This window comes from Echiichthys vipera (genome assembly GCF_963691815.1).
Source record: "Echiichthys vipera genome assembly, chromosome: 5".
Taxonomy (NCBI): domain Eukaryota; kingdom Metazoa; phylum Chordata; class Actinopteri; order Perciformes; family Trachinidae; genus Echiichthys; species Echiichthys vipera.
In genome coordinates this window covers 17,089,510-17,116,908 of record NC_139830.1, presented here as the reverse complement: position 1 = coordinate 17,116,908, position 27,399 = coordinate 17,089,510, and the positions used below count along the sequence as shown (strand labels likewise).

Sequence of the window (27,399 nt, the reverse complement as noted above, 5' to 3'; positions counted from 1 at the left end):
GCAGGAGAACGGAAGGTATGACAGGGGAGTAAAAGCCAGGATAGCCAGTCAACACACAAAGCCCTCCTCTGTTTGACTGTCTGCCTGTCTATCTATCTGTCTACTCCTCCCCACATTGCTCCGTGAACGAGCCTCAACGCAAACAGATTTGGCTGTCAAATACTGACACGACACCCAGGCAGGGTCGTCTCGCAGTGAGGCCAGCTGTCAGCAAACACCCTCCTGCCTCTTCATCAAAGCCCAGTCAAACTCAGCTTTATTGACCAACACAGCCGTCTGTGTGACATGTGTCATCCTGTCAAGCCAATACCTTGGCATACACTGTCCCTAATAAATGGCAACCCACTAGAGCATCTTGAGTGCTATCGAAAGAGAGAAAGCTGTACATGCCACCAGGAGCTGATAGAGTGGATGGATGGATGGATGGATGGAACTGTGTGTGTGTGTGTGTGTGTGTGTGTGTGTGTGTGTGTGTGTGTGTGTGTGTGTGTGTGTGTGTGTGTGTGTGTGTGTGTGTGTGTGTGTGTGTGTGTGTGTGTGTGTGTGTGTGTGTGTGTGTGTGTGTGTGTGTGTGTGTGTGTGTGTGGCCATGATGCTGACACAGGCCACCAGTCTGTACCAGGGAGGGAAAGAGATGAGAGGAGGCTTCGAGCCAAAGGCGGATGGAAAGAAGAAGAGGAGCACTGTGTTACAAATAAGACCCATTCACTAGCCCTGCAGAGAAAGCGAGAGAGAGAGAGAGAGAGAGAGAGAGAGAGAGAGAGAGAGAGAGAGAGAGAGAGAGAGAGAGAGACAGAGACAGAGAGACAGAGACAGAGAGACAGAGAGAGAGAGAGAGAGAGAGAGAGAGAGAGAGAGCTCTCAATCCTTTTCAAATGCAAATTAAGACGGTTTGCTTTAGAATGATTAATTTTATTATGAAATAACGTAACGATTGCTTTCTGGATTAACTGATTAATCCGTTTGTCTATAAAATATCCATCACACTTGTTTTGCTCGGTCACCAGATCGTCACCAAAAAATATTGAGATTCTAATTAAGAGAGAAAGACGACACATTAAAGAAGCTGAAACAGGCTGATAAACAACTGAAAATGATGAAACAAAAGAATTGACAATTATTTTTCTGTTGATTATTGATAATCAACTAATCATCTCAGTTCTAAAAAGGTGCTTCATATTACTTCCTACTCCAAGAATATACTGTATTGTATACTGTATAAATGTCATACTTGTAAAATTGTATCAAAACATCTGGACATGATGATGCATAAACATATTTTCACTTGAAATTATGGATATGAATGTTCTGTACATTTACTGTATTGTATTGTGGTCATATGTTCATGAAACAAATTATATTACCGCTTTTTTATTGAAGCATATGGATGTCTTATCCTGATCAGCTTAGTCACAGAAAGATGCTCATGTGAATATGTGTGTGTCTGCGCGTGTGCATCCATGTTCACACACGTGTTTGTTCATATGTGAATCTTTTTTCCCGTCAAACGGACTGGCCCGCTCACACCATACTCACACTGAGAGATCCGTGACAAGAGAGAGGGGAATCCAACAGCAAGCTTTATCGATCCAGACTGGAAACCCCCCTCAGGCCACACACACAGACACACACACACACACACACACACACACACACTACAGCTGTGCTGGATCAATGAGTGCTCCTGTGTGAAGGTACAGATCCGTACAAAGAGGCACACAAACACAAACACACACCTCTATACACACATTATTGAGAGAGATGAAAGAGGTACTCAGTATCAGAGACCGAGATAAGGGGCAGAGGGAGCAATACGCATCATCTGACCTAAACAGTCTCATCTGACACCCTGCAATTTGCCATTGCTCCGCGGAGCAAATGTTAACACCGCACCACATAACCCTGCACGCGCGCACACACACACACAAAAACACACACACACACACACACACGCACACACACGACACAGAGCAGTATGCATGAGGCTCAGTCTCAAACTGATATTATTATTCCTCACTGTACACATGGAATGATTTGAATAGAGGATCAGACGCAGCAGAGCCCTAGAGGTGTGGCTCCTCTCTTTTGGGTGACTGTGATGAGCAGCTAAACACATCTATCACTCATCAAATTAGACCACCCCTCTGTCCTTCACACACACACACACACACACACACACACACACACACACACACACACACACACACATACCTCTCTCTACCAATGTCTGATTTATCCCTATTAACCACAGCGGTGTCAGTGAGTGAGGAGCCAGAGATGTGCGAAGCAAAGGCCATTTCATCAGAATTCTTTTTGAATGATTGGAGCATTTTTAAAAACCTTCCTCTATCTTCCCTCACTGATGAAATAAGAGATGCCACTGAAACAATTACACTGATTATTATCAAGTAAGGGGTGTCAACAATGACAAACATGGCAAAAGAGAAAAAAACAAATCTTTATCAGAATCAAATCTGATAGAAATCCCATTTTGTTTTTAAACGCTGACGTGTGTGTGCTCACTTTATGTGGTTTGAGAATTGTTCAACCTAAAAATAACAGGAGAGAATTCTCATTCTGCTAGGGGCAAATGTTCTCGAGTCCACTGACATATTGGGATGACATTGGATCATTTGCTTTCCATTAATATCCACCGCCTGATCAAACACAGTGAGCACACACTGAGCCAAAAATAACTCCCACGGTCATACGCGTGGAGTTTACAGTGACATTACATTTCAGCAAGAGACAACTGTGACACAAGGTGGATGTTTGGCCTCTTTTGTTGGTGAACCTTTAAAGACTATCATTCGCTGAATTTCCTACCTGGGACGATGGAGACGGTGTCTTTCTCCCAGGACACCACACTGACGTACTCCTGGACAGCTGAGGGGATGAGGCACTTGAACACGGCGACATTACCCCGCATGGAGCGCTGGTCTGCCACACGGACTGTGTAGGGCTCCCTGAACACTGAGGTGTGGATAAAAGAGCTAACGTTAGTTAATGGAAGGATGGTGGTGAGAGTGCATGTCTCAGAGAGGGAGAATACGATAACTGTTCATTAAAATGTCCATCACAATTTCCAAGAGCCAAATATAATGTCTTCAAATTGCTTATTTTGTCAGACTAACTCTCCAAAGTTAAGGACATTATTTATATCACACTTTTATCCAAAGCGCTTTAGACTTTTTAGCCTCTCATTCAGCCATTCACACACAGATGGCAGAAAGCTACCATGCAAGGAGATGGCCAACTATCAGGAGCAATTTGGGGTTCAGTGTCTTGCCCAAGAACACTTCAGCATGTGGACAGGAGGAGCCAGGGAGGAAACCACCAACCCTGCAGCCCTTGCTTGTTTTGTCTGAACAACAGTTCAGCATCAAACTGTTAGATTTATGAAGCTTGTACCAGCAATTCTTTCTTAGAAATACAAATAACCTGAATCTGCAAAGCAGTTTTGATGAAGCAATTTACTTCATCAAAATTGTTGCAGATTCCGCTTTGGTCAGTGAGTTAGTTGATTAATCTAATAATTGTTTCAGGACTGTATAAAAGCAACAGCTCACTCCTCTGCTGCACATGTTGACACTAAGAGTTTACATCCTTCTTTCCTGTTTGACCCATGGTAAAAGCCGGGGCTGGACTAAACAAAACTTGTCTGGTGTCCTGTTCAACCCCATTAGGCCAGCATTTCTCTCTTTAGCCCAGGATTTGAAGTCAAACTATGATTGTAAGGTGGGTTGACACAGAGCTGCATTGAAGGGGATACACAGTGAGTGGCCCTTGGCCTTTTAAAGAACAACGCCACAGATGCTATGCGACGGCGAGGAGTGGAGGGTTGCTCACGGCCAATGGACCTGTCACATGCAGGCGCCAGGCATCAAAAACATAAGCCCCTGCACATGGCATACAGAGCACTAGGCTGTGAATCTGCGGCAGTGTACAGAAAGAATGTTGATGATAAAGACGGCCTTAATGATGAAAACAGTAGCCTGTAGCTAACCAAATTATCTCTCCAGTTAACTCTGTCACATTTAGATTAGCAAGGAATGTTAAATGCTGAATCAGATCATACATTTTCATTAAATAAATTAAGTAAAGTGAAATTAAATTAATGGATTATTTTGGTGAGAGGGAGAGACAGGTAGTTCAAGGGCATCCGATCTTGACTGAATGAACACTGGCCTCAAAGCTGAACTGTGTGGACTTACCCTCCACACAGATCTCATTATTCTTCAATAACTTAAACTATATCTCATCTCATCTCATCTTCATCCGCTTATCCGGGGTCAGGTCGCGGGGACTTAAACTTAACTATTAAACTATAGTCTCCAGTAACTTCAATATAAATTTCATATTACATATATTATACATCAGACGGAGTCTCAAAAAGGCTGATGTTGGGGAGTGTTTATTGCATCACAATCTAACACAATTTATCACAGCTACTCAACCAGGCTTCCCTTAGAAATGAGGACAGTAATGGCCTAACAATGTAAAACACACACACACACACAACATAGGGAGTGGCCCCGCCCTCCTGTGTTTTTCGCTCTCTCTCCCAGCTCTCCTGTGATATAATTAACGCCTAGCCTGAAGGCCAGTTTCCTTGGTCATTAATAATGCTTTATGCCAACCGCCACTGTCACTGGAATCCAGCGGAACCAAAGCCAATGTCCTTGTCCAAATGGTGGGGAGTCTTTCGCCTTAAAGTCCAAGGTTTAATTTCCCAAGTCTTCGTCTGATTCCGTCCATTGCTTTTACACTGTTCTACTTTTTCATTATTGGCTGAACCTTGGACCGTTTATTTCATCTTCCCTAACTTGTGACCGAGCAAAGAGTTGAGTAGAGCAGTTTCAGCAGTGTTGAAATGGACCCTTGCGTCTTATTTGTGGCTAAGCCAAACATAGATAAGGGGTTATAAAATTGGATTTTGGGTCCTCAGAAAATCAGTTGTGGTGCTACTTATAATATTTTGTACCACCTTAATTAATGGTCTCAGTAAGATCACCTCTGAAGAGCATATCACTTCTTACTATGGCCACCTGACACACAGGACACTAATGTGAGTAGAAGCCTCATTTGTAAACAAGTCAAAGATAAAGGACAAATAATTCCAATCAAGTCTTCATTTCAATTTTTCATTTAAACAGCCCCTGCTTCTCATTAATGCGATCTACCTACAGATCAATAGCCAGGATCGACTGAGTAGCCTCAGCTATTGTGGCCGAGCCAATTCTTTCAATCATTTATTTACTCTCTGATTGACCCTGCTGCCTCTCGTCAATCAATACCAGGGAAAATCCCCAATGCCCACTGTGCCTCTCATAGAGTGTTTAAAACCAGCTTGACAGCTTGTAAATGTTTGGTGCAATGATGACCATGGCTATCACATGTCAATTCAGGAGGAGTTCATATCCAGTCAAGGTCACATCAGGCTTTTATTTCCTGTGCTTTGACCCCAGCTCATCCTACACTTGCTTATCTGTAAGAAAGTGTTGCTCAACTACTCCTCTCCCCCATTTAAATCCATCAAATAAGCCCTTGTTCACAGCCATGTAACCAGCTCAAATAAGAGGCAACTGTTGTGATATCATTGTCATTTAACACACGTTCCTCTTCCAAGATATGAAAGACACAGAGGGGGAAAAAAATTACATATTCATTCTCTTAAGCCTTGTGACAGGATGCAAATGGTAGCACGACTGATTTGTGTGTAAATTGCACTCCCCCTCATCGCATGCGCAGCAGAATCATTAGGATGTTACTGATGCCTGACTATATGCAGCCTGGTTGCCTAGGAACGAGCTAAAACATGGGTCTGGTGCACTGGGCGCACTGGGAGGCAAGTCTTGTATCACTGTCGCTTCAATAATTAACGACGGGGAAACCAAATACTGCATTTACTTATTCATAAAGCGAGCAGCAAAAACACAGAGGGAGAAAAATAATGACATACAGGAGAAATGAATGGATGCAGGTTTCATTACTGAATTAACAGTATAGGAAAAGCAGTCCTTGTGTATCAGGTTCAGGGACCCTACTTATTGTATTAATAAGGAAACGTCAGCCAGTGAAAAGATGAGGAGGGCAGATGGAGGAAAGGGATCTTAACACCTGCTGTCTTAGCCCGGGCCTACATAGGTTTGTGTGTTTTAGATAGGACAAAGGGGAGCTGAGGTGAGCTCATTGAACAGGTGTCTTCATATCATTTTATTCAGTTAGTGTCAAGAGGACTCGGGTCAGGCAGAATATTTTTCTCGCATAAACTACTGTAATGACAAACTGCATGTGCGAAAGGTGTGCTTTAATGTTTAGAGTGAGCTGACACATTTGGTCCTATAACATGTGACCAAAAGAAAAAATAATTTGCGTATCCTTAAGAGGAGAAAGTGAAGAAATGCATTGGGAAAGGAGGCTCAGATGTGAGAAGAGGAGATTCTTAAAAAAAACCAGTAGAGTAAGGCTTCATTCCTGAGGCTATAGCTCCTGACAAACTGCTAGATTATGTTAAACGCATGCACGCATGTATACATGCACACAAGCATGCACACACGCACGCACGCACACATGTATATTTTTCACATATTTCCCTAATCCTCTTCTGTAGGTAGAAGTCCCAGTTTCCACTGATGAGGAAAATTACATACCGCTAAAAATAACGACAAATTAATTTATCAGACATTATTTTGTTTATCCTTAATTAAAGATTAATATATGTGTAGTTTTTAAAAAATCTAAATCAAAAGGGCCAAAGGTAACTGAGTTATTAAAAAAGAACTAAGGAACTACTACTTTTGAGAAAAAAATTGTACAAATATTGTATTTAATTTTTCTACTTGACACTATTAAAAGGGGCTGTAACTCATAAATACTGAAAAATAAGGTTGCGTGCACACGGTTCTCGGCCCTCACATGCAATCACATGCACACATGACCGGCTATCAAAAGTAACAACAGAGAAACTCCGATTACAACACACACAGAGGGCGAGTGACTTCATTCTCTGCTCAGGATGCCATTACTCAACTATATCTTAACAAAGCTAATATTTGTTGTTAAATTTATATTCTGGAAGTCGAGTACAGCCCCTTCCATGAAAAGGCAACCAGTTTACAATGAAAGTGAAACAACTATAAAATAATAATTACCAAAGGGGAAAAAGAATCCATGAAAAAAAGTAAGAAAACTGTTCATGAGGAAATACATTTTCAATTGTGCTGTTTCAAAATGTTCAATGTAATTTTCCTTTCTTCCAAGCCTCAATTGGATTCAGTTAATTTTCAAAAGGTATGACAATTAAAAGGCAGATTCTTATAGTTTGATTAAGTTGTGTCATGCATCACAGTGAACATCAAGTCTGCTTTGATTTTTTCCATGTTACCTTATTGGTATTGGTAGTTAATTTGGATTTCAAACTGCATCACCATGTAAGAGTAATTATAATGCAGTGATTTATGTGACAAATGACATAAGTCAAAAAAGTTTTTTAAAGTTTGCTAGGTGATTTTTAAAAATGACGGACATTAATGTAAATCAAAGGCTACCTGAAATATGAGAAAAGACATACAAAAATCTGAAATTCTACAACGTGCATTTGAAAATGCAAACATGATTTGTTATTAAAGAGCTAAATAAACAAACACAGTCCAGGGGATAAAAACCATGCTTTTGACATACACACTTTTGTATTCTTTCCGTAAACATGTTTTGTCCTAAAAATATTTATTATTAACAAATAGCCGTTTAGCTGTCTCTCAAACCTCATACATTTTACAGTAAACTAATTAAAATTAGCTGCAAAAAGAGAGCCAAATAAAAAACATACAGGAAAAGAAGCAGCCCACATCGTGATTTTCATAATGTAGAGCTATCCAGACAGGTGCTAGTGCTATTATTGGCCCACAATCAGCGTGCAAGGGAGGGGGTGAGAAAGCGGGGGAGGGATAGAGAGAGATATGAAGATGTGAAGAGAAGGGAGAGAGAGAGAAGAGAGAGAGAGAGAGAGAGAGAGAGAGAGAGAGAGAGAGAGAGAGAGAGAGAGAGAGAGAGAGAGAGAGAGAGAGGACAAGACGGATGGCGAGGGGGATTGGCGGTGGGTTACATTTTTTTGGGTGGGGTGTCACACTGCGAGCTGTCAGCTGCCATCATTCTACTGTGCCACCTGAGACAGGGGATGCCACACCCTAGCACTCACGCCTCTGTCGCCCATGGCAACTGCAGGGTTGTGTATGTGTGTGAGCGTGTATGGGCGTGTGTGTGTGTGTGTGTGTGTGTGTGTGTGTGTGTGTGTGTGTGTGTGTGTGTGTGTGTGTGTGTGTGTGTGTGTGTGTGTGTGTGTGTGTGTGTGTGTGTGTGGGTGGGTGTGTGTGCGTGTGTGCGCGTGTGTGTTGCGTGAGGTGCACACACGTGCATGTGAGTCCTGGATATGGAGCTGTGGAGTTGTGGTTGCCTCAGCATTTAATTGATTAATTGTTGTAATTATTTGGGCGGGAAGGTCATCCAAACACTGACGCTGGCTAGAAGGTCACTCTCTCGCTGGAGGGACTGTCCTCCTCTTGGGACCACATGGGCCATATGGGTTAGTTTATGAGTGTGTGTGTGTGTGTGTGTGTATGTTTGGGTCTGTGTGTCTGTGTGTCTGTGTGTGTTTGTGTGTGTTTGTGTGTGTGTTTAGTGGTGAGGGAGACAATCCAGCAGCATTTTGGAGAATAAGTTTGTTCGTATCTGTGTGTGGGGCAGGGAACTGCTGACTGTCTCTTCATGCAGGACTGATCAACACAGTCAAAATGTCTGCCTGGCTATTACCATGACCTGAAAAGCCACTTTTTTCGTGATTCTTCTTCTTTCCATGTCTGTGGCCTACTCTCCAAAATCTTCCCTGCCAAACACTCTGACAAAGAGCTGGCAACTAAACACCTGGTGTTTGCTCTGTAGTCTGTGTGTGTGTGTGTGTGTGTGTGTGTGTGTGTGTGTGTGTGTGTGTGTGTGTGTGTGTGTGTGTGTGTGTGTGTGTGTGTGTGTGTGTGTGTGTGTGTGTGTGTGTGTGTAGTTAGGGGACTTTCCAGTCCATGGACAGATGGAGGGACTGGGAGACAGGAGGCTTGCTGGCATTAGCTATGCACAGGCTGTTGTGCATGTAAGTGTGTATGTGTGTGTGTGTGTGTGTGTGTGTGTATGTGTTTATGTGAGTGGGTGCGAGCATGTGCATATGCATGTTAACATACAAGCGTGTTCGTGTATCCAGTGTGTATCACATTGGGTCATGTGTTTATAATGTTATTGTGTGAGTGCGTGTGATGGGTGTGAGAAAGAGCAGTAACACCTTCCCTCAGTGTGTTCTGCGCCTCTCTCCAGCTTTGACCTTGGCAGAGAGTGCGGACAGGCCACTGAACCAACTGTCTATATGGCTGTGTGTCTGTCTTCGACAGGATTTTTAATACACAGGGCCAAGACGTTGCACTTTGTGACACTCCCACCACCACTGAGAGAAGTTGTTGGTTTAGGATGCTATTATGACTGCCGTTTATGTGACCATTTTTACAGATGCTGTGCCATAGCTAGGTGATGCTGTTGTGACGTTTTCAGTGTGTGCCACAGTAAACTGCTCCAAGCTCGGGAGAGACACATTTTTATAAAGGTGTTGAAAAGTTACATATGAGCAGGAAAATATTATTTTAGGTATAACGATGGTGCTCTTGAAGGGGCAATGAAGATCATCTGGGTTATCTTGGATTGGGTTGGATTGAGGGTTTTTTTTTAACAGAAGGTCTATGTTACAAACTTAAGATCTGGAGTTTGTAAGGTGTGGGTGGGTGTTGTGCCAGGTAGCGTTAAATGAACGGCAATACTGAAATGCATTATGTGAATTGTAGGACCCAGAATATCTCAGCCTGAGTTTTGACCACTCTTATTTTAATTCTTATTTTGTCTGACATTTTGTCCGACAGGAAGATTTCAAGGTACTCTGATTTGAGTGTGCACAAAATGTTTACACCCCTAATTTATTGATGCTTTCACTCTTTATAGCATTAGCAAACCAAATGGAGGAGCTTCAGAGCTAGCTAAGCATACAGCTGTCAATGCCCCCTCTAACCTCACTTTTGTCGATTTCTAATCTAAATATATGTTGGCTTAAAAGACAGTGTTTCATTGCTCTTCAAAGGGATACTTAACAGTTAATGTCCAACAATTAAGCTTAAACATCTGAATTCTAAATTCTTCTAAAATGCATGCAGAGAAAGATTAGTAAAGTTTTGTAAAAAATAAAACCATCCCTTTGACCAGTGGTTTAGTTTGCATCCAGCGTGTCCAATGCTCACCTGCTTTGATGTGGATGCTGGGGCTACGAATCTTGCCTGCTTGGTTCTCAGCAGTGCAGAAGTACTCGTTGTCGTGGATAATGCTGTTATAGGCGGAGGGGGAGAAGGAGTAGAGCTGGAGGGTGCCGTTGGCATGCACGTGGCGGATATGGGGCACGTCGTAAATGTCGTCTCCGGCGGCCAGGTACCAGCGCAGGACGGCATGGGGGGCGCCGCCCGCAGGGCAGGGCAGGGACACCCCCACCGAGCTGGAGAAGGTCACCCGCTGCAGGGAGGCGTTCACAAAGTACAGCCGTGTAGAGACAACATCCTCACTGTTGACTGTAAGGATGAGAGAAAGGGAGACAGAGTTAGTTAGGTGGTAAGTGTCAGACATACAGGCAACATTCAAATATCAGAAGTGTATGAAGAGAGGCAGCACTTGAAACGTATGATGAAATATAATAACACTGCAACTTTTTTACAGAAGGAGAAGGACTGGACAAATATATTTGCTATTGGCGATAGCTGAGAACATCTCCAATTGTAGTTTTTTGGAGCAAGTTTATGTGCCATTGTTATAATTTTATTTTGCTAATTCAATGGTCTTCCTCAGAAGAACAAGCCGCCGTTCCGCGCCTGTAGACAGCTGCTCATCAAACAGCAGGGAAAAGAAGCCTTTAGAGCCAGCACATCAAATCTTTCTAAAAAATGAAACATCACAATGGAATGACAAAGTGTTAACACAGTCTGTGCAAAGATTCAGTAATTATTTACTAAAAGGGGTGCTTGGCAAGTCTGGCACAACAATGTTGAGTATTTCTGCCTCTCTTCGTGACTAAAACAATGTTGGCTGGCTGACTGTTGTTGTAAAAAGTTATGAGATATGGGCTCATGAAATCAGCAGGTTTTTCTTGCACATTTGCCAACAAACTGGTTGCCAAAACGTTTTAACTTAAGTTAAATTTTAACTCCCATTAAAAGAAACCCTCATTTGAAAAGTGTTGATCAAAATTAATACTTTTTTCAATACAGAAAATACTTATTTCCCATTTTTACATGCTCAGTATTTGATTTGTCATTATTTGGAGGGGTAGGGGGCACAGGATGTTATAGAGAAACATTTACATTCTTTTCCATGAGTCAATTCGCTGGTTTACTGTAATGAGAATATTTTAAAGTGAACATGACTGTCTTTGTAATATTATTGAAAATGCTACTTGATTTAACACAAACACAGACACCCACATACAGTATACAAGCTGGATGTACAGGCATTCAGGTCACCTCAACCCAAACAACATCCTCCCTGTGTGCCAAACCGCCATCCATCTCATCCCATATGCATTATCCTAATATATTTAATCTAATATATGTGTCCAGAGAGCCCATTGGAGATCTGCCTCTGAATAGAAGATAAAATGGGTCACATAACTCAACTCCCTCACCATCCTCATCGTTTCTGTTGATATCCTCCATCATTCAGGAAAACAAAGTATTCACACGGGCGTTTTAGCAAACTGCTGCACTTCTTAGGCCTGCTCAAGTCTGCCATATAGTGGATATGACTTCTCTATCTGTGGCTGTGACGCCTGAGGAGCTGGATACCACAGATGTTTGCTGTAAAACAATAGTATCATCGCACAGATCAAGAGCTCGAGCCAGATAAGTTGTCCTAGGGGAGATAAACCACCATATATTCTCACTCAAGCACTCTTTGTATGTTTCTCTGTGTGTGTGTGTGTGTGTGTGTGTGTGTGTGTGTGTGTGTGTGTGTGTGTGTGTGTGTGTGTGTGTGTGTGTGTGTGTGTGTGTGTGTGTGTGTGTGTGTGCGTGTGTGAGAGTGTGCATGTGTGTATTTGCTGTGACCGGCGGGTGGGGGGTGTAAAGAAGTGTAAAGAAGTGCTGAGCTCAGCTTGGCTAGAGGCCAGGGGAAGATGCTGTGCCCCGAGTCAGAGAAGTTTCTTCTCAGGCAATGATACTTAATTAATCCCTTTTCCTGGATTGTGTCAACAATGCCTGGATTAGCTCTATCTCTTTAAATCTCTCTGCGCCGGGATTAAACAGGGTGTTGGCTAAGACACATCAATGGAGATGTAAAGACACTATCAGATGTCAATTAGGCTCTAATTTCTACAGAGCCTCTACATCAATGGATATCATTAGTAATTAATAATGACCATGGATGAATGGCTGACACAAAAGCCCATTTTCATATCTATTCTGTCCAGTATAGATAGTAACATGCAATGGCATAATGATATTACTAACATGACGTGAATGGGATGAATCAAATGAGAAAAGGCTCAAAAGTAAAATGCAGGGATTAGGGATAAATCTCAAACTGACATAAGGTGATTTTCACTCTCTCCTCCAATGTCTGTTGTCTGATACTTTATGCATCTGTCTGCCTTTTCTCTCTAATCTTTCCCAGTTACTCGTCTTTTTCTTTGTTTCCCATCTGCCATCATCTTTTCACCCTTACCTCTCCACTTTCTCTCGTCTTTTCCGGCCACACCAGAGACAGGCAATGTTATGTGATGGAAATTTGTATGCCAGACAGAGAGAGTTAAACCCACATAATCTCCATTCACATTTAACACACACACACACACACACACACACACACACACACACACACAGTCTATCCACTCTCTAATCGCACTGCCGTGGGAGGCCGGTGTCAGACTTCCCTGGTTCTTCATGTATTTGTGGTTGTTCAGCTGAAGGAGAGATCGGGGAGCCAGGCAGGAGTGCAGTGTTGTAGACAGGACATGGGTGGCTGGTCTAGGGGAAAGGTGATCAGTTGCAAAGGTGCTTGGACATGGCTGAGCGAGTGAGCGTCTGCCTTGTGAGTCTGTGTGCGTTAAGGTCAAAGGGACAGAGAGGTTAATGTTCACTGATTCAGTTCTTGATGTCAAACTCACCCAACAAGCAGAGGCTGAGGTGTTCAGGAAAAAGATGCGATCTCGCTGCCTGAGACACAGCAGAGATGCTGACGATGTAGAGAGTCATTGTTCTCCTGCCTACCAGCTAAAATTGGAGAAGAACCTCTGTTTTCAAAAATCTGAATTCAGGTCATCCTACCGTTCGAATCTATGTCAATCACTCTCACAGGCTGCTAGGCTGACTGATCTGCACTTTCAGCACCACGGAGAGCACCTCAATGTGCTGCTGGGTGAGGAACACACAGAGGTGTTTCCATACCGAGCAAATAAGGAGGAAGCAATTAATAGATGATACCAGTGACAGTGACCTGCTTCTCTCTGATGACAAATGCTATTTTTGGAAGCAGAATATTTTCATGACAAAAACAATTTACACAAGCTGTAAAAGCCCTCATGAGAGAAACAATATTACTGTATGAAAATGTGTTCAGTATCTGTTCACATCACAAAATAACATTATCCTTCAGACTAGTGGTTCCCAACCTTTTTTTTTGTCCTATGCACTCTCAAAAGCTTGACCAAATTTTCTTAAGAACCCCTTCATGATACACATTTGATAGACAGGTTGGCCTTCATGGAATTGTTTAATAGTATTTCACCATAGAGAAAGTGGTGGTACTAGTAGGTTTCGTCAAGCTCATTCATTCATACCACTACCACTTGTAATGGCAGCGACTGGATGTGTCAATCATTTATCCATTCCTTAAACTATCTATTTTGACTTTTAGGCTCAATTGCTTACTATTTTCATGCAAAACTTGGTGTTAAGGCATTTAGTCAGCTTGTTGTAGCTTGGCCGCTACTGGGTAAAGATCAGCATTCTATCAGATGTGGATATATCTTGTGTTTATTTCTTTTATCAATTCATAGTCTCTATTTTTCTTCTTTTTTCTGATTGAGTTTCTCTTGGCTACTCCACAGTCTTTCCAGATACTTCCTGGTACTGTAACGGTAAAAGTACCCTCTGTGGTAAAAGGACCTTTTTACCAGAGGTTTCCAAACTTAATAGTTAGCAATGTCTTAGTACCCCTCTTCAACAGCTTTTGTTATGTTCCTTGTGTTAACTGAACACGTTCAAAAGGCCTGAAGAGGTAAAACTATCCAGTAATTCAAAGATTAAAAGGAAAGTCTAAATAAAATAAATAATTTTGTGAGGCAGCCTGTTAATAATCTCCCAGCTCCCCAGATATGTTCTGTGATCGCTTATAAGGGTTGTGATCCCTTGGTTGGAATCCACTGCTTATTCCCAGTATGCTCTGCAACTGGATAATCTGTACAAAAATAAACAAACCTTAAACCATCACGTGATATGATCAAAAATGGCCTCAAACTAATTCAAAACAGCTCCGATTCAACTACTCAAATTCATAGCCAAAACCTCTAAAAAGCAGCAGCTTATGATGCGATGGCTAATCGCTTTGTCCTATAGTATGAATTCAGGTCACTGAGTTCACATACACACACACTCATGCACGCAAAGAGACATGTGTACAACCACACGGAAGTGAGCCCTACACTGAACGGATTGCGGCCTCCAGCAGAAAAGACCATCATGACGATGGCAACCACATGTCTTCCACATCGCGGCTATAGTTTAGAGTTTGGTGTCAAAACATCAAAATGGACTCAGAAAGGATGAAAGTGTGACAGAATGGTTAGGAAGGAGCGTCTGCCTAAAAACTTCCGCGTGTTGTCTTCAAATGACAACACGCGGAAGGAGTTCCCAGGCTGCAGCTGTTGGTCACGTGCAATATGATATAGACTTCGGAGAGCTGTCATTTGTTATTGGACAGTAGTGGAGTTCTTTTTTGTCTTCCCTGGAGTTTTGAACTCTTTCAGATATCTGAAAGTTGAAGTGTGTAAACTGGACAGAAATCATAGGCATTATTTCCAGAATGTAGTTGGCTTCATCTAGAAGCATGATTAAGGACATCAGCAAATGAACTAACCCAGAATTTTCCATGAAATTGGAATAAAATGTATAGATGACCACAGGGCAACAATGTCATCAGTCAACTATCACAATCGACCATAAACATCTCATGCAAACAACATGAAGCACAACAACCTAGTTTTTCCCTCTTTATTTGGGCAACATCTAACCTCAGATGGGTATCAGCCCTTTCATAGCCCCAGGCTCCCTTTCCACCCTTTCCCCAGCATTGAAAGAAGGAGCAAAGGAGCAGTACTCATCCGATCATGAACCGTCTTTTGATTTCATTCTTCAAGCCTGGAAGCACTGATTACAATAAAGGAGGTCAAAGTGATTTAGGGTGAACCCCCAGGAAACCTCTTTCCTGTCAGCTGAACCCCTCGCAATCTTTTTCTATATTTCCTCTATTTTCTTTTAACTGTTTTAACCGTCACATTTTTTTTGCCGGTGTTTCCATTTGACTGAAATCTTTCTTTGCTGTACACTCAAATACATTTGCACTTTTTTTTTCCTGTTTTTGCAGTGGATATGAAAATGGAGTATGAATATGTATGCTGCAGAAGCAAGGATATTGCCTATGGTGAACCGCTATGCATAATGCAGCTTTTTCTGTCTCATCTACATTCATTCAGACATACACACACACACACACACACACACACACACACACACACACACACACACACACACAAACACACATGCACACACACGCACGCACACACATAGTGAGATTCATACCGTCACGTGCATAGAAAACAGGGCTATAAATCCCTCTCCTTCTCTCTTCTGCTCTCACTCTCTCTCCTTCAAACACACACACACAAAGTCACATAAATACATTTCAGATTGCATATATATATGTTCATAATAGCAAGTAGATTTTATATGTGGTGAACCATGTAGCACTACAGATAACAGCACACAAAACATATTCAGGCAGAATAACAGCTGAAGCATTGAAGTCAGTGGCAATACAGTCTTTGCAGTGATGCTACAGAAAAATTGCAGAACATAAAAGGCAAAAGATACGATCATGTTTGATAGAGGATGCTTCTCATTTACTTTAAAATTACTCCATAATGAGATAAGCATTAGGGTTGCCTGTGCTTTTGTGTGCAGTCAGAAAGGAAATGATTTCTAACATGGTGTCATTTCACTGGGAGAAACACTATAGTCAAGAAAGAAAAACTATATGGCATGATATTAGGTGTGTGAATACACTATGCATGCACACACACGTGTGTGTGTGTGTGGGGGGGGGGTGTAAACAATCCCTATACAGTTTATGCCTTGTCAGTAAAATATTAGGCAACCATTTCAGCGTTTGGGCATTCACATCTCCCACTTCAAAAGAATGATTTCCGTTGTTGAAGTGATCGTCAGATTTGTAGAGATGTGTTTTTTTTTCCTGTTCTCCCTCAGAGACATGGCCATAAATTGTTTGATGGTATACAGAACAGGAGAGAGTGAAAGACAGAGTCGATTGTGAGATGTTAAAGTGAGAGTGTTGGATTATTTTGTCGTTCAAGACATGACTTTTCTTGTGCGTAATGGAGAGGGCACCAGGCTACAGGACACTCCTGTTTTTGCGTAAAACCTGTTGAGTGAGTGGTCCAAGTCCATTTCTCTACGTAACAGCTTAGTGCAGTAACGATGTTGTTGCTATGGGCTTTAATAGCTACAGCTATGTTATGATAAACAGTCAGACATTTGAGAACGTTGGCATTGTTTTTTCTTTCTTGTGTGTGCGTGACAACGGAATAGGCTAAAAGCAAGATTATTCCCTTCATTCATGCACTATTTTTAGCTTATAAAATCCTTTCCATTTCCCTTGAGATAAATCAATGCTAGGATAATTTCCTGTTTTGATTTTCTTTTTTAATGCTTTAATGCGCCTTCAAGACAACTGAAATCATCATCCCACACCAATTTGGCTGTGGCTGACATGCACGTGTGTTCCAAGACAAACACAAATGTTCAGACAGACTATGACACCGAATGACGTGTTCGTCTGGACGCGTTTGTGCTGCGCGGGTCAACTGCCAAACGCAGAGCGCCAACACTTGACAACCAAAAACAGGCTTTGCTCACCGGAGCACAACAAGAGAGGCGAGTTAACCTGAGAGTGACATGTAGCTATTATAGTGTGGAGCCGACTCTCGCCAAGAAAAATTGACAGGTGGTGAGACACAGCAGGACTCAGAGCCGGAGAAATAAGACATATAGTGGGTCCCATTTCATGTTTTGATTTAACTTGACTGTTTGTCGTGCGTTATTGGACACGAGCGCAAAGGAAGTCCATCCATATTATTGATCTCGGTATGAGCAAATGAAATGTATACACATTCCTTCATATATAGGTCTGTATGTTGACACGATGCTGTAGTGAAATTAAATTAAGACACTTTATTGAATAGAAGAACAAAAATACTTACGCGCATACCGTGGAGGGGCCACGTTCTGCACATTTATCAATGCAAAACACTTTTTGTTGCCCATCGAATAGACAGAAATAGTGAATCTTCAACTATATGTCGCACAGAAAACCTCCCAGTCCCAGAAATAGAAACAAATGCACACGGATTTTACACCGTGATTTTTTTTTAAAGACAGAGGCGAGGAGACAACTTGTTGTCATACTACGTACAACTAATCAGCCACTAAAATGTCACTTGTCCAATCCAGGCGCAACATCTGAGAGCATCGTGGGGTGTAGCCTAGTAGCCAGTAGAATCTGACTCATGCAGCAATTACTGGGGCCCCCTCCAATCACTTCGTCTCTAGTCGGCATGTTTTGATAGCAGATTTACTCACAGCCCGTGGTCTGTAGAGCCGTAGATCAGCGGATCAGGCCAGTCTAAGAATACACAGGAGTCCCTTGTAAAGGAATTAGATAGTACAGGTTACAGTGGCTCAGCTGCCCAAACTATTCTTACTTCACAAATGTATTGAAATGGTCGTGGAAGTTTCTGTTATTTACTAAAATCAAGGGAGGGAGGGGTGCATTTCACCTTAAATGGCATACTGTATGTCATCTAAGGTTAAGTGACATTTCATCTGACAGATAGACAGACACACTACGTGTCTTAAAAAAATGAAAAATGGAAAACACGATGTTTATTCCATCAAATGCACAAATAAAAAGAACGTGCAGACACAAAATAGAAGCCAACGTGCTTTGCATCTGTACACTGTAACAGTCCATTTTCAGTTAAATGTGAAGTGTGTATTGCAGGAGGCCTGTCGACCGAAACTGGATAAAACCGGAATCCCATTAATTGATGAAATAATTATATCAAGAGCTCTCACTTCACCTCGATCACTCCATGGCATTTTCCCTTCAAATCGGTGTAATTACTGATTGAATCCCGTCAAATTCAGTGACACCAAAACGACTGTGTTTTTCTGACTGATTTAGAAATATATGAATGGTCATAATTATTTAAGCCCTTTTATCAATTTCTCAGGCCCTCTTCTGGCCTATCAGGCCTAAAAGTAGATTCCCACACAGCCCTCAGCGGAGTTTGTCTCAATTTTATTTCCATAAAATGACAAGCAACCTCCCAAATCATGACAAAGAAGAATGAGTGTATTCTCCACCCTCCTCCTCTCCTCTCCCTCCATCTATCCATCTATCCATCCCTCTCCCCCTCCTCTCTGCATTCATGGGTGCAGGTGTGCTGATATGCAGCCAAACCAAAGCACCAAACGGCCAGTAATGACCCGAGGATGTCGCATTAATGAAAGAAAAAGACCCCCACCCCCCAGACACACACACACACACACACACACACACAAAGACCAAATTCTCTTTAAAATATGTAGGCTAGTGGTGTGATGTGAAATATATTTTCATACTGATGTATAAAAATAAGCAAAGACTTGTGTGCCATTCTAGGAGGCGCGGTCGAGCCAGGAAAATACGCAGTACTAATGCATATGCATGTATGGTAATAGACCTTTCCTCCTTAAAATGAAGTTTATTTAAAAGAAAAATACACACATCTTAAAAAAACTCAGCAATCACATGAGACACGCGGTCGATTCGTGCAAAATGAGCGGAACATGACGTTGAAAAACAACGGAAAATGGAAGTTTGTTTTCCACTGCGTTATCTACATCTCTCCCATCTCAAGCACTCTTTCCGCTCCAGTGGCTGTTTGCAGCCCCCTACCCTCCTCCCCTCGCCACACACAAACACAGACACACACACACACACACACACACACACACACACACACACACACAGTACATCTCGTTCAGTCACGGGACAGGCGATGTACAGTGTGTATAATCGAAATAGACCCTGTAATCCAATTACATACAACAAAAACAGCACAGAAGTCTTCGCCGCAGCTGCAGCTTGGCAGAGGGCACTGCCAAGGCCAATGATGGGAGACCAGGACCACAAAAGATGGTACTGCCCACAACAATAAACAAATGCTTTATATTATTTGAAATTGGTTGACTAATAAGGTTTATAATCTGGCATATTCAGTTACAGACCCTTGCGTAAAGAAAACGGATGAGAAAATGAAAAATCTTTTTTTCCTTCTCCATTGTGTGGTTGTAACTAAATGATACCAATTCATATATAACAAAAGAACATACCATTTTATATATTTAAAAGGCAAACTGAATCATTCTCTTCCATCTGCAGTATTTAGAGCGAAGCCAATCAGTAGAATCTGGTGCCACAGAAAATGGTGGATGAATAATTAGACCAGGGGATGATAACAACTGAGCCTGCATACACCGACTCTCCTGCATCTGATCAGAGAAAACAAACTGTAATATATGGCCTCGTCTTTTAAATGTCCAACTGGGGGCACGTTATCTACAAATTAAAGGCCAGCGCTCAATATCCCCGGCATCAGTTCACACGTCTCTCATAAAATGTATTGACCCTTGTTGCCACACAGACGCACACACGCGCACATAAACTGGTGTTTATGTACTATTTTAGTGCTCCTTCCCAAAAAAGAGCTGATAAAAAGGATGCTTTACCCACCAGCCCCCCACCACCACCACCACCACACACACGCACACACACACATACACGCGCGCACACACGCATACACACACACACACACACACACACACACACATCTCATTTGTGGGACATGGCAGAAAAAGTCAGCATATACGTTAACTCTTCTTCCCCCTTGGACTTTTGCGAGTAAAACAGCCTACAGCTGTGGCCAACATCGGCGCTCGAGGTCGCCCCGTCTCCCCCGTGCGCGCGCCTGCAGATCCTTATCAGCCTCTCCTATTCAACAGCCTCCATATTCACGACACCTCCACATACTCATCATGCAAAATGCAAATGCCGTTGTCTTTTTCATCTTAACGGACGCAGTGTGCACTTTTTGAGATCTATGTGGTTTTCTCGCTGGTCGTCCAAAGTAAGTGCATATTGATTTCATGCTCATAAGCCTTTTTTGATCGGTTTTAATCATATTATCAGATGATCATTATGAGATATGGCGAACGAAAGAGAAATCCGAGCACTTGTCCAGGAGGGAAAATGAACACTGATCATGAAAACAGCATTACAAAACATTAAGAAAAAGTTACCAGTCGTCCTCCAAAAGGCGATTTAGAGTTTGACTTGACACCTCTGCCACTCCCTTGTCATTCCAATCACTTCCATCCAACATCATTTATTAACCGGACCCTCTAATATACGCGCACGGCCAACTTCAGCACTGTACTGGGGAGGAGGGAGCATGCAGATAAGCAACACTTGAAAAGGCACATTTCCAACCTACCTTCTTGCAAAGAATACAGCAGCAGTAAAGTTACAAGCCACATGCCATTAAAAGCAGTTATATTTCACAGGAATGTTGTGCAGTCCCCCCAAGAAGAGTGCACGGCGCGGCGGTCGGCCAGGCTAGGTTCCGTGCTGGACTGGTTCTGCTGATGCTCCCCGGCAGCCCTGGTCCCAACACTCTCCAGCGCCGAGAAACAAGCCGCGGAGAAAGTACCGCCTCTGCTGCCTGTTCTCTCCTCCCCTTACCGGGACAGGCTGCTGTCGCCCCACCCCCGGTATCCTAATGATGCGCCGTGATGGAAAGGAGAGCTAACGGGGGAGCAAACAGAAACAACTGGGACCCCTGTATTACGCGCACATGATGGATGCTTTTATCCGACAGGCTTTGTGAAGTTCCAATGGCAAAGTTCAAAATGTCCTGTCATAGTGCTATAAATGTCTGTCAAAGGAAGTTTAAAGAAAAGAAAAACAGCCGTTGGGGGGAAATGCCTGCGCCTATTTCCCATGCAAATCACCTCCAGAATTTCCATAAATCAGTTGTCACTGCAGCAATGGTGCGCACTGAGAGTTAAAGTGAAAGTAAAAACCAACAGACTGTGCCAGCGAAAAGTAACATAACATTTAGGAGTGCGAAGTCAGGAGATGGAGCGCAGAGAAGCTGCAGCCTCCGTTTCATTCAAGGGTAAAGTGGGAATCTGCTTTACGCACCTGCGTGTGACTGACAACACTCGTGGCGCTCAAATCACTTTTAAGATTCATAACATAACTAATGTTCTACAACAGCTTCATTTAAAAATGCGTGTGCAATGTTATCAATATGGCGAATGACAGTATTGTCAATATTGTACACGCCCTTTAACACAGTAGAGGGGGCACAGAGAGGCAGTGCTCACGGACGCACTGATCAGTCATTTCTGTTGGTTACGAACTTGAGATTTGCGCCTTTATACTAAACTTCCTGTATACTTAATCTAACATTTAGTTTAGTGATATCAAAAATACAAATGTTTAGCCTGCATACAGCGTAATGAATAGTAATAAGATCTTTAAAAATACTGTGAGTTAAACATACTGAAAACTACTTTACATGACGAGTGTGAGTCACACAGGCCTGTGCAGTCACACAGGCCTGTTTTGCATGCGTTTACACTGCAGCCCGAGCCCGACCAGGATACACCTTTACCCTAGTGTGTATGATGTATTAGCTTAAAAATCATCAGTGGGAGTGGATGCCTCACCTGACGCAGTGTCAGTAAACTACCAACTGATGTAAGCTGTGTTGGTTGTGCTTTCATTTTATAACTTTTGATGAAAATAATCTCCTTCCCAAACAAGTTTGAATTGGCCACTCGGTCACATTGCTTATCTGACATCAAATACCTACTTGACATAACCTCCACCTCACTCCTTCTGTGTGTCTTGCAGCAATGTGCTCTTTGGAGTTTCTTAACCAAACGTAGTCCTGGTTGTGGAACAGAGCTGAGGCAAGCTGTGCCCTCTCTCACTCCCACTGAAGAGCCACTGAAGTGTGGCAGGCAAGGCAGCACACTGCCTCCACTCTCTTATTATGTAATAGGTGGAAACACATACACCCACGCACCGTGTATGTCTCGCTCTCTTTCAAACAGACCCACGAACATCACACGATGGGGACACGTATAGCACAGAAGTACCTCCGTTACACATTCTGTACATCCAGATGTGGACTCTAAAATTACTTTATAGATTAACACATTTTTAGCTTTGTGCACCTCCCCTAGTCACTAACCCGGGTTTAAAAGTGCAGCCTGCAATGTATGTTCAGTGAAACCCTTGTTAAGAAACCCTGGGGGGATATAATCTGTCCGAGATTCAAGTATTTCCCCTCTCCTAATGACAAACTGGTCACGTAACAGCACCCAACCTTGACACTCAAACCAGGCTCCACCCTACACTCCTGCATGGTAACACGTGAATGACAGGACTTCAAGAGGCAGCTTGGCAAGCTGGTTAAGAGGCTGATGTGAGTCGGCCTGACAGCACCAAGCAGGTTGTACTGTATGTCAGCCAGTGATCATCATGGAGGCCGGCAGGCTGAGCTGGGCCAGCCAGGCCGGAGAAAAGGCAAGCGGCTTCCAGACAGCTCGAGCGACTGTCACCGAGGACAGGACGCAGGACAGGCTGCCACCACACCGCTTAAAAAAAAAACACAGCGCCCTGTGACTCATCTCCATCATTGTGCCCCATCGTTGCCTGGGGTTAGGGAAGGATGTAGGAATTGATGGAAGTGAGAGAGTTTGTTGACTGAGTAAGAAAATGGGTAAACAGGGCAGCAGAGAAACAGAAAGCAGAGAGAGGGGGGTGAGGGGCAGACACAGAGAGTGATGAGGCAGATAAGTTAATGTGGATGTTAATGTTAATGCTCAGACAATCAAGGCTCCCCCTCAGGCCCAGACTTCATGCTAGGATCATATTAGCACTAATGTATCCAGTATTAATGCACAAGCCCCAGCCCAATGAAACCCCAGTAAGGTCAGAATTTGGAGAAGAAGAGGGCACATGGTACGACTGCTTAGCTCTGTGCAAGGTCACAGGGGTCGAAGTGAGAATGGGGAAAGAGCTGCAGGAACAGGAAGTGATGGTGGTGGATTTTTTTTTTTTTTGGACGGTAGCTGGAAGAGGCAAATCACCTGATGATAAGTAATGTTCCTTTAAATCCACATCACAGCAGTGAAAGACTTTAAAAACTGCAGTTTGTGTTAGGTGTCAGTCTTGAACACAGTCAGAGCCAAGCAGTGTGCTGCAGAACTCTTTTTCCTCAGTGGGGCCGCCTAGCTAGCTCTGCATGGCGCTGTGTATGAACAAGCCTCTGCATTAAGGTAATATGAATCACACACCACCGTGCCGCAGTACATTAACAGGAAGGGGCCGACCAACGGAGTGTGTTTGCCTTTACACCAAGCATGCGTGATTGTTGTCACAGATGTGTGAGAGTGTATCAGCACATCAGAGGGCGTGCACGTGTGTGAGCATGTGTCTACATGGCGGCAAAGCTCTGGACATATATTTCTGGCTGCTCTCCTACCTTACAGTCGTAGTGTGTGCGCAAATGTATTTGGGAGTGCATGTTTGCTTGGGTGTGTACGTGCTTGCGTCTGTGTTTTTGCATGAGTACGTGCACGTGCACATGAGACATCAAGGAGTGTTAATTTATTCAAATGAGCCGGGGAGGATAACGAGAGGATGGGGTGAGGGGCGGAGGTGGTGTGTGTATGGGGGCACCTTCTTCGGCTGGAGGTTCATCTCTCCATTTCTCCATTTCTCCATTTTTTTCCTCCCCAGACGTGTTTTCACATTTGCAAATGAGACTATTTGCATGGCTGAGAAAGAGGGGGGCAAAGGAGAAGGGGGAGAAAGAAAAAAATTGGTGGTGAACAGTGCGATTCTGAGGCAGACAAAACGCCCGCAGACAAAAACATACTGTGCCAGGGCGATACCACCATTTCCAAGATGGCTGCCGCTGGAGGCGTCCTCTGTGGGACCAACCTAGAGACCCGTCGCTCTCGCTCCGTAGTGGGTGACACACAAACACACTTTCTGACTTTGACTGTGTTCCTCAAGCATAACGAAGAAGAACGACATTTGAACAGCTCAGTAAAGGATTAACATCCGTCATTTGAATATATTGAAGACTGAGTCAGATGAATATGGTTGTGGTTTGTACCGAGATATTGATCAGAGATATCTAGTGACACCCAGTGGTCACAATTAAAGATGTTATCAGGAGATTATTCACTGCTGAATTCCATACATGGGCTGATCTTTGCTGTGTTTTCAGTGGGGCAAACTAATTGGTGACTCAATTCAGGGTGTTGATTTACAGATCAATAATGCCCAAAGCCTGGCCTGCTGATCAATTCGTTCTCTCTCTTTTTTTTAAGTTGGTTCTCCAAAGAGTTTGAAACACTGACGTTTGTTACTTGTAAATATATATATAAAAATAAAAAAAAAGTCTCAGTAAACAACATGTAGATATTTGACTTGCTCCATTTCAAAATAATCAGTTATTCAGCTATGTTCTTGATAAGACTGGATTACCACCCAAACCAATTGATCAACTGCCTAAAGGCCCCAAAGACACAAGTTTTGGTAACATGACTAATAGCTATTTGTAAGGGAATTTGAACCACTATGATAAAATAACTAAGGAGTTTCTTTATAGTGCTCACAGGGTGAATATTCCACAAAAAAGGCATGTTTTGTCACGAACTAACAGACTAACAGAAAATGTGCATTGCTGTGTGCTTCGGAAACTTCAAAGAACCCGGGTAGGTACACAAACAATGTGCAGAGTGGGAGTGGGGGCTCAATGGTCAACGACAAATTTTTGCTCCGGGGTCCTCTAACAGTGGGTTACCAAAATGTCTTTCCTTAGTCAAAGTAACTTAGTACTACTGTGCCTGTAACCTATCATACATCAAGATGTGGCAACCTCCACAGCATTTAGAAGGGCAATATGTATAAATAAGGGATGAGCAAACAGAAATAAACTACTGTTTACACTGAAGTCTTTACAGTTCCGGTCTGTTACATCACATTAAGTCAACAATAAACTGATGCGTGAGAGAGAGAAACAGAAAGAGAGAGTCGGCAGGTGTTAGAGGATGTTGCAGAGCTTAGCTGAAGGCACAATTTCCGTCTTGACCCTCTGTGCTTTGATCTTATCACTTTCCCACACTTTTACACTCCAGTACCTCCGTCCTACTGCTTAACCTGTTCCACACATAGACACACATAAGCCCACATACACAAAAAAACGCACTCACAACAACAACAACAAAATGAACAGGCATAAATGTCAAAATACTGTTGTGGTTGCTGCACATCAGAGAAAAGTTTATTTTAACCTTACAGTATATTCTTCTGTTTCGACAACTACAAGAATATCAAACTGAAATACAAAGATGCATCACCATCATAGGCTGTAAAAAACAATGTATATAGCCACTTTTACGTCAAACATTGGGTTGTGGACTATCATTTTGAAGCCAGGGGATTGGCAATTGGCTGTTGTCATCTTGGTATTTTGAAGGTGGAAGATTTTCATGAGATTTTTAAAAGCAAACGTTTTTACGATAACAAAATGAATTGAATACATAAATATAGCTAATGTATAAGTGAAGTTAAAGGATCTCACCAACCTTATCATTTAACTGAAACCTACAGTAAGACTTAGATACAGAGATAATGAATATAGCCAGAGGAGAAGTATGTAAATGTTCATTGAACAGTTGTTCATATTTGCTTTAAGGCCAGTTTTTGTCATTTGTTTGAGCATTATTTCATTTTTGAAGCGACGCACCCATTAAACCTTCACACTGCACCGAGCAGAAGAGCAGCAGTCACAAGGTTTGTACACTGCTTTGGTGTAAGTCTTGTGTGTATGTTACTTTCTCCACACCTTTGCCCTTAAAAATGTTCCATCCGTGCAAGAAAAACACGTCATCCACTCTCATCACCTGTTTGTTTCCCTCAGTCTCAGCAGATATACCAGACAGTCCTTCCTAAATGCTTATGGGAACAGTAACTGATCAACCCTCTCACACCTGTCCAGCAAGGTGTGCATTTGTTTTCTGTGTTGTTCTCCAAACCTCCTCCTGGCGCTGTGATGTTATCAGCTCTATAGTAAGCTGTGTGATAACTGGCTTCCCATGCTTACCTCAACTGAAGCCCTTATGGAAAACATGCTGACCTGAGCCCTGAGGGATCCAACCGGTAAAACCGCCTGCTTCACCACTGGCAGGAGGCTGTGTTAACTTTTACAGCTCGGTCCTTCATTTTTCTTCCCCCCACCACCACCACCACACAAATTCAAGAGGCTGGAGGAGAAGGAAGAGAGGGAGGTAGAGAGAGAGAGAGCAGGGGGTCCTTGGGACTCACCCAGCCAGTTGACAGCTCCTGTCTCTGCTTGTAACGACTTATTTATTCAGGGATAATTAATCAGGCGCAGTTTTCTGGCGGTATGATTAATGCGCTTTGTCATCTGTGCTGCAGCGATGAAAACACAGCAGCCTACAGTATGATACACTGCTCTAGCTTTAGCTGGCTCTGATGCAACTGCAAAACGGGACGTCCTGTTTAAAGTATAGTGATGAGCAGTGAATGTAAGTCAATGAAGGCCCCCTGTGTGTGCAACAAAACAAACTAAAATAGGCCCATTCTAATCTAGTTTATGGTATTTTATCTATGATCTAATCTGCAGCTCTCATAGCTACTGTCTAATGTATAGCTCGTGATTATATCTGCGTCTATCCTTTGAAACATGTTTCCTTGTTCTTTCCCACAGTATTTTTTGGGGCCATGTATGCTTGTATGGATGTTTTTCCTCTCGTTCTGTCAATACAGCAGCTTTCACTTCATCGAGGGGAGCTGTGCTTCTTCTTCCTGTGGTCTATCTGGTAT

At 42.8% G+C, this 27,399-nt stretch overlaps 1 protein-coding gene across 4 annotated transcripts in view; it reads right to left on the bottom strand.

The window, feature by feature from the left end:
• dscaml1 (Down syndrome cell adhesion molecule like 1) overlaps positions 1-21,023 on the bottom strand; it is a gene marked incomplete at both ends in the record, with an annotated part of 100,156 nt that extends 79,133 nt beyond the window's left edge. For 3 of the 4 annotated variants that reach the window (XM_083913477.1, XM_083913476.1, XM_083913478.1), the window contains 3 exons: positions 2,827-2,973; positions 10,326-10,646; positions 20,957-20,999. In XM_083913477.1, the coding sequence (XP_083769603.1) occupies positions 2,827-2,973; positions 10,326-10,646; positions 20,957-20,999 (511 nt within the window). Of the gene's footprint in view, positions 1-2,826; positions 2,974-10,325; positions 10,647-20,956 lie in introns of all 4 variants that reach the window. The other variant, XM_083913479.1, reaches the window with a different exon arrangement.
• Positions 21,024-27,399: the final 6,376 nt, after the last annotated feature.